This window comes from Danio rerio, chromosome 18, assembly GCF_052040795.2.
Source record: "Danio rerio strain M-AB ecotype USA chromosome 18, GRCz13ab, whole genome shotgun sequence".
Lineage (NCBI taxonomy): Eukaryota > Metazoa > Chordata > Actinopteri > Cypriniformes > Danionidae > Danio > Danio rerio.
Window position 1 is genome coordinate 24,553,344 of NC_141038.1, and position 12,743 is coordinate 24,566,086.

The 12,743-nt window shown below is 33.2% G+C and overlaps 1 protein-coding gene across 14 annotated transcripts in view; it reads left to right on the top strand.

Moving 5' to 3' along the window:
* The window catches only part of cbfb (core-binding factor subunit beta), a 72,128-nt gene that overhangs the window by 50,631 nt on the left and 8,754 nt on the right, over positions 1-12,743 (top strand). For 2 of the 14 annotated variants that reach the window (XM_087291586.1, XM_087291587.1), the window contains exons 4-7: positions 683-799; positions 899-994; positions 4,634-4,675; positions 4,985-5,032. In XM_087291586.1, the coding sequence (XP_087147712.1) occupies positions 683-799; positions 899-994; positions 4,634-4,675; positions 4,985-5,014 (285 nt within the window). In that variant the 3' untranslated portion in view covers positions 5,015-5,032. 14 annotated transcript variants of the gene reach the window in all.

Here is a 12,743-nt window from a genome sequence, read left to right on the forward strand (position 1 = left end):
ATTGTCCAGCCGGCTGTGACGTGGAGAGGGGGTTTTCAAATGTGGAGTTGGTGGTTATGACATTTCACCTGTATTTCGCCTGTGTTGTCTGTGTGGACAGACTGAAGTTTGGGAGAGTTCGTTGTAATTGCTAAATGTTGTCAATGTTTGATGAATAAGTAATAAAGTATGTTTGTAAGATAAAGAAATAGAAAATTTTTTAAATAATAATTTATTTTTTTTGTGTGTGATTTTAATAATAAATTAAAAACCTGGATAATAAATGAATTACGATAAGGTAGATTTTTTTTTCATTACATTTATTTATTACTGTGTGGATGTTTCCCAGAAATGGGTTGCGGCTGGAAGGGCATCCGCTGTGTAAAAATTTGCTTTATAAATTGGCAGTTCATTCCGCTTTGGCGACCCCGGATTAATAAAGGGACTAAGCCGACAAGAAAATGAATGAATCAATGAATTTTAAGAATCAATTTTAATATAAATAAAATGTTTAGTTAAATATGTTTTAAAATTAATTAATAGATTCACACTAAATCAAAAAGTGTCTGATTACTGACCCAGATATCAGTCAGTTAAACCATTTTCCCACCTTTTTTTCCTTCAAAAACCTTTAAAAGCAACAATACAGTGTACATCATATCAACCACAATAACCAAGTATGCGTGTACATGTATGTGTGCAGGTGTACCTGAAGGCTCCTATGATCCTGAACGGAGTATGTGTGATCTGGAGAGGCTGGCTTGATCTTCACCGTCTGGATGGCATGGGTTGTCTGGAATATGATGATGAGAGAGCACAGGTACAGCAAAATATCTCGTGCTGTCAAACTGCATCTCACGTATATCAGAAATGACTGACCGCTGCCTGGCTTTGTGTTTGTTTGTGTGTCTATACACAGCATGAGGATGCTTTAGCCCAGGCCGCTTTTGAGGAAGCCCGCAGGAGGACTCGTGATTTCGAGGACAGGGATCGCTCACACCGAGAGGACTTGGAGGTGAGAGCTGTAGTGAGTGAGTAAGGATGAGTGAAGGTTTTGATTGGGTAATGCATGATTAAGGCGAGACACTGGAGGAAAAACACTGTTGTTTAATATTTTTTATGTTTAAGATTTTAGTTAACTTATTAATTTATTATTAATTTGTATATATTTTTATATACTTATTTTTAAATAAATATACTTTTATAAAGTGTTACATAGTGAAAATGAAATGTAGTTATTTTTATTGCATTTTTTGTGTCTGTAGATTTCAGTAAATGTTTCTTTGAAGGCTTTTCTCAAAATGCAAAGCTTCACCTGTACTGAATAATAAATCTGAAATTCAGCTGCAAATAAATAGAGCAGAATTTATCATTTGTATGCATAGCTACAGTATATTACGAAGCTTTTTATTGTGCTCATAAAATTTGTTTTCTGAATTATATTGTGATAAAAAGATATTCCCAAAATCCATTCTTTTAAAGCATTTGACTCTAATATGTCTAACGGAGAAATTAAATAAGAAATTTGGAAAAATTTATTTTTAAAATAATTATTTTAAAAAATTGCATTGTTTCTCATCCCTGTCCAGGAGAACCACCAACTCTGCACATTTTCCATGTCTCCTTAACCAAACACACTTGATTCAGATCATTGGCTCATTAGCTGAGACTAAAAGACCTGTAATGGGTTTGGCAGAAAAAGGAGACATTCAAAATATACAGTGTTGGTTGTCCTCCAGGAACATGGTTGAGAACCACTAAAATGATACAAATTGATTGGATATTTATTATTAATTTATAAAATGTATAGTTTTAAAAAAGTTAGCAATTCTTAGAGGGATAGTTAACCCAAAACCCAAAATTGTGTCATCATTTACTTGACGTTCACTTGTAACAAACCTCTTCTGTTGAACACAATACAAGTTAATAAATGTAAGAAAGCGGTAACAACTGACTTCCATAGTGTTTGTTTTTCCTACTATGGAAGTCAATGGTTACTGGTTTCATTACATTCTTCAAAATATATTCTTTGTGTTCAACAGAAGAAAGAACTCATAAAGGTTTGGAACGACTTGCGGGAGAGTCAATAAGTGAGTATAATTTTATTTTTGGGTGAACTATCCCTTTAATATAATCAATCATCTATGGAGGTATGGTGATAACTGTAAATTATTGATTCTACCCTATTCATCTGCAGTTTCTTGCCTTAAAATACAATACAGTACAGTCATTTGTTTTAGTTATGATGTGTGTTGAGTGTGTGTTTGTGTTTATATATTGTGTGTATGTATACATGTGTTTTTCCACTTGTGCATGGATGATACTTCTGTATGTGCTTTTTTTGCATATTCTTTACCTAATATTTCTTGCTAATATTTTGATTGACAGACACTACCAAAATGTCTGATGCTGTAAGGAGCAGTTCACTGACAAAAAAAAGTAATAATAATAATAATAATAATAAAAATAAATAATACACAGTTTTAGTAGCTCACGAGCGGGGGGATGATGGTGCCATCGGCATCTTTTCTTTCTTTTTTTCTGTCTTTTTTAGTTATCAATCAAAGCTGAAGTGGTAGTGTGAATCTGACAAAATCATATCTACATAATTTTTCATAAACATAGTACTTTGTGTAAAGAAATGAAGCCTATTTTTAGGACATTTCAGCATTGTCACATTATTTATTCATGACAATTGAGCACATTTTCCTCTGAAACCTGTCATTATTACTATAATGCATGTGGACATTTTACTTCTTTTTATTATAATTGTCATTAATCCTGTCATGTATTTTTTTTTTTTAAATTGTAACAAAAGACAATGTGCCAATTTTAAAATTAAAGAATTATTAGACTATTAATTTATTTGTTATTTTTTACATTACTAATGAAGCTTTGTTCTGCATTATAAGAAAAAAACTGATGTCTAAAATGATGGCGTACTGAATTCTTAATTATGACATATTACAGTATGTTGAGATCATGACTTTAGAAGACTTAAAATATCTTGATTATGACATAATTCTGTATTTTGAAATTAATATTTTCACATTTTATCTCATTGTGACTTTTAGGACTCTATTTTTGCAATCTAGACGCAACATCTAAAGCGCATGGAGGAAAAGCATAAAGGGTGTGTCTGAATCGACTTTTGTTATTTTAAAGACAGAAAAATTACATTTCCACTGCGGTGCATTATCTAACAAGGTTGTGCTTATTCTCTTAATGAGTTATGAGTGTGTTTGACGTTTAGTTGGCATTTCTGTGTGGAGTTTGCATGTTCTCCCTGCATTCGCATGGGTTTCCTCGGGGTGCTCCGTTTTCCCCCACAGTCCAAAGACATGTGGTACAGGTGAATTGGGTTGGCTAAATTGTCCGTAGTGAATGAGAGAGAATGAGTGTGTATAGATGTTTCCCAGAGATGGGTTGTAGCTGGAAGGGCATCCGCTGCGTAAAAACATGTGCAGGATAAGTTGGCAGTTCATTCCGCTGTGGCGACCCCAGATTAATAAAGGGACTAAGCCGACAAGAAAATGAATGAATGAATGAATGAATGAATAATAATAATAATAATAATAATAATAATGATAACATTATACAAAAGCAAATTGTCATGAATAAACTGAAAAAAGCTTGGAGGCATAGAAGCAGTGGTTTTTATATTTATGTAGAAAATATTATATTTTAATCGGTTTATTCTTTTTCACTTGTAAAGATATTTGTATATTGTGGTATATCATGTATGTATTAAGCAATGTCTAGTCGTTTAGGGCACACAACTAACACGCTCTGCGCTGGACTTTAGACCTGCTTTCAGCTAGTCAAATGCGCAGTCTATTTTAGTTGTTCAAAATAGCAACGTGCCAACAATGCCCCTAACACACCACCATTCTAGACCGGCACACCCATGAGTCCACAAAGTGGCACAAATGAATTTAATATTTAAGGAGCGTGGAGCAAAGCAGGAAAATTGGGGTTAAATAGCAACAAATGGCGCCAAACACGTCTTGCGCCTTATTTCCGCTGAGTGAGTGATAGGGCCCTTAAAGTCATAATGTGAACTTGGTTATAATTCCAACATAGTTCTATATCTCATATTTATGTCATAATATTGAGAAATCATTTTTTTTTTACCAAATATTACAATTATAAATTTAAATAGTATATTTTTGACAGTAAGTTGTTATTTAAGTAAGTAATTAAAGTCATAATTTAGACTTCATCATGATCTTGACTTAATTATATAATGTTCATAAGCTTTATGCATTTTGTTTCTTCATGGTGTAAGTTTTTCAAATATTACAGCCAGTAATATATACAAATAATTTTAATATTGTGTGCCTTATTGTCATGGAACGATTTTTTTCATCTTTATGAAATTTAAATATAATTAATTTTAACCTAAAGAGCTCATATAATATTCAAAGTCGATACATTATCAAACATTATTCCCACTTTAATATTTTTCTTTGACATTTAATTGTTTATTTTTTTTTACATCAGAAAGTAGTTGTGCATTGTGTCTCCTTTCGAAAGTGCACTGCAGGACCAGGTAAATACGTGCGTTTCTGTCTGTTCTCTGATGTCTTGAGAGCTCTTGACGTGGCTAAACAGCTTGTCTGGGGCGCTACTGATTTGATCACTTGTCATTTAGCAGATGCCGATGGCACAGCTCAATCATTTAATAACTCAGGAGGTAAGACAACAATTTAGGATTTCATGTAGTGAACTGCTGCCTTGATTTTTTTCTGTTTACTGTAAATCATTCAAAGCCAAAGCATAATGAAGGAGGGCATGTGTGTTTGGTAGCATTTTTGTACTGTACGCATGCATGCATTCATGTACTCTTGTGTGACTTTGTGTATGTGTAAGCTATTGAAGTGCTTTACATGTTACTCATGGCTTAGTGCATGAAGTGTCTTTGCATTGTAAGTCCTTAAATATAATCATTCAACAATCAATCCAAACAGCGCTCTTAAGATGAAAACCAAATTGTGTTTTTTAGGACCCTGTGGCATCAAAAATCTGGGACTGATGGCCTTCAAGGACCAGGGTCTGTCTCCTCTGCTTCTCTCTATCCTTGTGTCATGCACTAAACTGTGTCTGTGTCTGTAAGTGTGTGTACGTGAGTGTGTTTCCCAAGAGCATGTGCATGGAAGAGCACCTTATGTATTCCTCTGTGTGTGTGTGTTTGTGAGTTAAATGTGTCTACATTGTGGGTAGGTGTGTGTTTCTTTAAAGTGCCCCTGATATGCTATTTTAAAATAGTTTTGGAGGTCATCTGCAATCAGATTATAACGTCCAATGTTAAAAAAACACTAGTTTTATAACTTTTACTCCCTCACATTGTCTAATATAGTTCGTTCAAAGATCGGAGCTGCGTCAGTAATCGCATACTAGTCTGGTAGGTACTACATTTGAATGTAAATTTACTTTACAGACGTTAGAAAAGTATGTTCCACATATATAGTATGAATATGAGTAGTATAAATAGAATTTGGATGCACTGTCATTTATCATTATCACATGACCTAACCGTATCATTTGCATCGCTTTGCTCCCATTTATAAGTTCTCTCCCATGGCCTTAAGACAGTAAACTGTCCATTGTGCACTTTAGAATCTTGCAGAAATTAGTAAGACATCCAAGTACTTCATACCTACTGTTTTTCCAATGCTATGAATTCAGACATACAGCTTACTTACTTTTTTTCTACATACTATGTAGTAAAGAAGTCTACAATTTTGGATGCACCGATGGTCTCTGTAATCCAGGGGTGCCCAAACCTTTTCATATGTAAAATACATTTGATTGCAATATTTTTTTATAGTCGTTGGCCGCAGATAAATATACCAAACTATTTTACATTAAAGTTGCTATGGGGTAATTTCCTAAACCATTTTATAATATTTAAAAATAAATATAAAATATTATTTCAATGGTATTAACTAATGCAGTATAACTTTTTAGTTATAACTTATTATAATAAAAACACAATCTGCCTTTGCTGTGATTCGCTCACCAAAGTCCTCTTTCCATTGGGTGACAATATGTACATTTTAAACTAAATTTGCTGAATTTCTACCATTTAAATTTAAATATTTCATTTCAGTTAGCTTTTTTTTTGTAGCTTAACAATGATACAAACAAATAAAAGGTTAAATTAAACATGTAATGGCAGTCTTTAAACCATCCTCTCTTCAGATGGCATCATGGGCCAAATCAAAGGTTACCATGTGCCAACTATGGCCTGCAGACCCTAGTTTGGGTATCTCTGATCTAAACCCTGCTTATCCTGCTGTGCTCTGATTTTCAGAGCCTGCTTTGCTCTGATTTGAAGATAGTCCATTAATTAGTCTACCACTTAAAGCTAGTTTGGATGAATACCTTTTATTTAAGATATTATATCAAATATAAGATGTTTTATATCTTTCTGTATCTTTTTATGTGGCTTATTATGATACAGTTTTGATAATTATCAATGTACTTTGTTAATAAAATCCTTGAATTAGTGCACTTTTTAACAACAGATCCCATAATCCGCTTGTTATGTGTGACGTCATGCAAAGGGGCTTTCGGGTCCAAGCACTCTATCAAACTGTATGGGGAGACTCATCAAATGGTAATAATAAACATTTATTGAGCGAAGTAATACTTTAGAAAATCACAATTGCAATATATACAGTTGAAGTCAAAATTATTAGCCCCCCCTTTTATTTTTTTTCGCTTATTTAAATATTTCCCAAATTATGTTTATCAAGGTAAGGAAATTTTCACAGTATGTCTGATAATATTTTTTCCTTCTAATGAAAGTCTTATTTGTTTTATTTTGCTTAAATAAATGCAGTTATTCATTTTTTTAATACACCGTTTTAAGGACAAAAGTATTAGCCCCTTTAAGCATTTTTTTCGATAGTCTATAAAACAAATCATCATTATACAATAACTTACCTAATTACCCTAACCTGCCTAGTTAACCTAATTAACCAAGTTAAGCTTTTAAATGTCATTTTAAGCTGTATAGAAGTGTCTTGAAAAATATCTAGTAAAATATTCATTACTGTCATCATGGCAGGCATAAAATAAATCAGTTATTACAAATAAGTTATTGAAACTATTATGTTTAGAAATGTGTTGAAAAAATCTCTTCTTCATTAAACAGAAATTGGGGGGAAAAATAAACAGGGGGTCGAATAATTCAGTGGGGCTAATAATTCTGACTTCAACTGTATATCCATGCCTAATATCTGATGGACAGTAAGTGATACATTTTTTATAAATTGTTAAAATTTTGGTATTTGTGATGCAGCAAGTCCAGAGACTGATGTGTACACCATGATTTTATATAAAATTCACTTTACTGGCCTTAAACAAATATTTTCTCAAATCAAATGAGTAGCGACTTTGACCCGGAAACAGAGAGTAGATGGTCTTTTGTAACAGCTTGAACACAAATAATCATTTACACTTCGAAAGCAATCCAATCAAATACAATTTCAACTTGCTCTGGTAGTGATCAAAAGTGGACAAACTCAAAACACTTAAGAATCATCCATTTCTTTGTATTGAGGACTGTGTGATTTGACCAAAGAAATGGCTCAATCAACTTTTTGTATCAGCAATCATGATATAAAGTTCAAATCTTTTTTGTTTAAATGGACAAAATGGACAAATGGACAAAAGCTGAAAAAAGTTAATATGGTTTTCTTATGAAACTACTTTTTCGAACAAATATTCACCAAGCAGGTAAACATTTTACAAATTAATGTTTGTTTTGATGTTAGCTCAGGTTAAGTTATTATTTTTCATATTTTAGAAACCACATTGTTACTTTTCAAAAAGGTAATGTTTAGATTTTAACTATATAATTATGGTGATCTACATGCTTGATTTTGAAAGACAGAAAAGTTATTCATTTTTTCAAACAGTGTAAATTGTGTTCTTATACCTCAGATTTCCCATATTCTTCTCAGTGTTTGTCATATTCGGACAGTAAAAAGACATTTAAATTAAAAATTAAATGCCTGGCTTCTACAGTTGCGACTCAGAAGCAAATATCTGCCTTTAAATGGGAAAGAAATTGATTTGATATTTACTGCACTGTGGTTCTTATCAATATTAACCAATGTTATAGATTTAATGCCCAGCCTTATCTGTATTTACTGTCATCACCTTGTGATCAGATCAACAATGGGGCCTTGGACACAAAATCACATTTGAATTTCACAGCGATACAAACTGTAACTGTATCAGAAAAAAAATCTGCTCAGCATATCAGCGTCACTCTTCCAAGTTTTAAACTGCAACTACAAAATTTGAGGGTAAAAGAGGAAAGTGTTCAATGGCAGCCATTAAAAAAGCATAAGCTGGTATTATGTAAATTTGTTCCAGACTTAGTACTTCTTAGTTTAGCTTTCTGCTGGAATACTGAAATTACTGACACTCCTTTTAAGGGGTTCAGAATAAAGTCCACTTTGACATTTTGTAGATTGTGTATGTTTATAATCATTGCATGCAGCATCAGGTAAGCTACTTCAACAAGTAATTAATTACTGGCTATTATTCATTAGAATTGTATTTAAATTACTTTTCTAATTATTTTGTCTGAAATGTAAACTATTTCTCAAGAAGTAATTACTTGACAAAAGTTTTTATATAAATCTTAACACATTAAGTAGAACAGAAATTAAACTCTTTAAATTTGAGATAAACAGAAACTTTTAGTTTTATAATAAAAAAATGACACCACGTTTCATACATACCATATTGATAATGAAAAATTTAAATATTTCATTGTTTTTAAACATGTGCAATTCTACGTTGGGCAAATCTAAAATTCTTTAATTTAACAAAACCTGGTTATTATGGGTATATATGAATAACAAAAATGTATGCAGTTCATACAGTATGCACAAAATCTGCTTCTCTGAATGTAAACCTTATATTTTCATTAACTAATCATTCACTCCATATTTTTTTTACTAAAGCATGTGTAAACCATAGACTAAAAGAAATGGACGTCATATCTGTTACATCCCCTATACGTTTCTGAAGGGCGCAAATGAAGCTACAAGTGGGCGTGGCCAAACAGCATCATTTTGTTCTTGCGTCATTGCTCCAACGGGGGGGTAAGCAAATAAGGGCAAAGAGGCGGAGCTACAGACACACGCTAGCATTTTGCTTAGACAGAATTTTCTTTGGGAAAAATGCTTAATTCTTCATTACCTGTGATTCGTTTGTGTTCTGACCACATGTGCTTGGCTATGTGCTATATCAATAAAGTGTTTAGTCCTTTAAAAACACTGTTGTAAAACTTTGAGCCGCTAAACATTGTTCTTATGACGCTTTTCTACAGGTGGAAAACGCAAATTACTTCCAAATGTTTCAAATATAGTCTGTGTTAGTATATTCAATTATATTCAATATATTGTTCTAGAGCAGTGTTCTCAAATTTTTTCATCAAGTACCACCTTAGAAAAAAATTGTCTCTCCAAGTACCACCAAAATGAGCAGTATTGAAATACAGTAGCGTAGTAGGCCCAGTAAAGCAGCTACAACTCTGCACAGTTAAAAAAAAGTGGCAAATTACCTTAGAAATATAGGCTATATGTCATATATGGCATATTATATACATGATTTTTGATCAATTTTGAAATATATGTAGCATGTACATGACATATTTCATTCCTCCGCGTACCACTAGTGGGAAGCCCGCGCACCACTAGTGGTACACATACCACAGTTTGAGAACCACTGTTTTAGAGCCTACAGCTAATCAATCTGTCAGATTCTGGAGTGCATTACAGCTCTAAAGAAAAATATAAATGATAAGTGATCTTAAGTAAAACAAATACATTTACAGATATGGTATAAGTATATAATTTCACTCGCTTGGGAAATGGAGGCCACGTGAATGGTTTTTGAGCACAATTAAGTACACACAGCATGCCATATCATCTGAGAATTGTAGGAAATAATTCCAAAAGGCAATTGACTGTGTAAAGCAACATAAAATAAAATAAAAAATGTTGTATATTATGTTATGTTGTATGTTAGTTTAGTGACTAATCAGGTGAGGTGGCATGACAGCGAGGAGCAAGACTTAGCTGTCACTCAAGTGGCCACGCCCTTAATTATGCAGACTTAATATTATATTAAGTATTATATTAATAACTTAATATTAACAAAACAGAGGAGTTTTTAAAAAATACCCCCCACCTTTTTTCTGCTGTAAAGTTGGTCATTTTAACATTGGGGTCAACAGAAATTTGCTCTATTATGGAGCCAGGAGTAGTGAAATTTCGATGAATTGCAGTTTCAGTTACTTCCATATATGCTTCACGAGGAAGTGCGGGAGGTTGCCGCTTGGTGCAAACATAACCTTTAGAAATGGAAAATAGATTTTATTCTGCAAAAAAAGTATAGTATTTAAGTATTAGTATTTTAGGCAACATTATATGTAACTACAGTATAAGTAGATTACCTGAAAATGTAAAGTAATCTATTAATTAACTGTTTTTATCAGAAAAGTTATTTAATTGCTGTAATTGGTTACTTTACACCTAATTAAACCCAACACTGACTACATGAAAGGATGCATAAAAAAAAAAACTGAACTGAAGTGAACTTCGATAAGTTGCATGTGACTGCCTGTCTTATATTGTAAACGCCAAAAGAGACCCCCAACACACTCTCCTCAGACCACTGTAATGGAGACCAGACTTCTATCCCAAGATTCCTCAGTGCCCCGCCCACTGCAAAGCCCTCTGGGAGCTCTCAGGCACAGCTTGGCAGCACATGACCAGAAAGATTCCCCTTATGAACCGCCGCCTTTATATTCCTCCCTCCTAATCTACACCCTCAGGCGCTCCTTTACACACTCTTCATCCGCTCCCCCGAAATCAATCACGCCAAGGTCTCTTTTTTTAAATAGATCTGGCTGCTTATGAAAATCAAATTTCTTACTCATTGCAGTCAGGCGATCTGTGACTCACGGGCCAAATGTTTTTTTTTTTTCCCCTCAAAGCTCAAAGTCACTGTGAGCTCTGGAAAAATGAAACCCTGTAATTATTCTATAATTCATGCTTTCTCATCCCGGCGGTGCAGAGTCTGACCCTCGTTCGAAGCTTGTTTTCGAGCTCCACCGCTTTATTTTGGAAAGCGAATAGTATTTGTTCAGATCGAATGTTCGCGACGGTCACATAGCTGTGGTTAAATCTAAACTCCATCATCTGTAATTGGATAAAAAAGCAGCACAATAGCAGCCTGGGTCGGTGTTTTCTGGGAAAGTGGGCCAGGTTTGTTTTTTTTTAATGAAATGTTTTTTTAGTTTTTTTTTGCAATCTGCAACAGACAAAGAAGAGCGTACACACTTATTTGTCCTATTTCGCTGGGTCTTAATGCGGTTTTGTCACTGCTTGTGTATGCAGAGAGTCTAAAGGGGCGAATCAAAGCTGAAAGATATCGAAGAGTGTAATGGTCTTCTGCGTGATAGATGGATGAAAAATAGATAGGCCATTTTTCATGAAACCCTGGGCCTTTACTGCAGGTGGGATTAGCACATGAGTGATGTTAGGCCAGTGAAAGTATTAATATATCATTAGTATTGATCTTTTTCATTAGCAGCGCTGTCTGGCCAGCAGAATCTAAGCACTATTGACTTGTGGTACAGGAGAGTGCTTCAGCTGTGCTCCGGATGATCGATGCTGCGTCCTCTCATCCACACAACACAGAGCACAAATATACAGACCAAACAGAACAACTATTTCTGGGCTTTTCAAAGTCCTGTAAATATAGATATTAGATGGGAGAATCAAACTCAGAATTGATAGTTTTGTGTGTAACACCTTTTGCATTTTGTTCATTTTGTTACCCTGTGGAAGAAAAAAAAAAAAAACATCTTAATGCCATTGTTGGTTTCTCCTTGTCAACATGGTCTGTTGACTGGTTTTTACAAGGGTTTGGTTTTTTTTTCAGCTGGTTAGGGTGGTAGACCATCTGGCTTACCAGCTAAATAACAAAAAAACAAAAAAAACTGAAATTAGATAGGACCAAAAAAAAAACTGTTTATGTTAGTTTTGTTTGCCCTGTTTTCTATTTTTTTATGTTAATTTTATTGTCAACTTCATATACTTTTATTTAAAAAATAAAATAAAATTTCTGCCCTATCAAATAAAATCTATATAAAAATAACTTTCTTGTTAAACGTTGACTTAATGTTTTAAATAATTACTATGGAAATGTCAAAACATGGTTGAAATTATGTTAGATTGTTAGACTGAAAGTATTTATGTAATAATAAAGTATAATTCCTATTTTGAATAAAATATATAAGACAAAAAGTATACTGTACCAGGTTTATTTTATTTATTAATTCTATATTTAATTATTAAATTCAGTATAAAGTTTAAGACAAAGTTATTAGCCTTTCTGTGAGATGTTTATGAACTTACGGTACAGTTGAAGAAATATTTCCCAGGTGCTGTCCAGTCAAACTAAAAGAAATAAGGCTTTATCCAAAATAAATATACATAATAAGAATGACTGTGAAAACAAATCGCTTTGCTCTGTTAAACATCACTTATTTAAACAAAAATAAGTTGCCCTAAATTGTAAATTTGATGTACTGTGTAGTATGTGTAATTAAACAATACCGGTCAAAGGTTTTGGGTCAGTTTTTTTTTTTTTCATGTATTTTTTTAAATAAAATTATTCTGTTCATTAAGGCAGAATTTATTCAATATAAAAGAAATGTTAAATTGTTA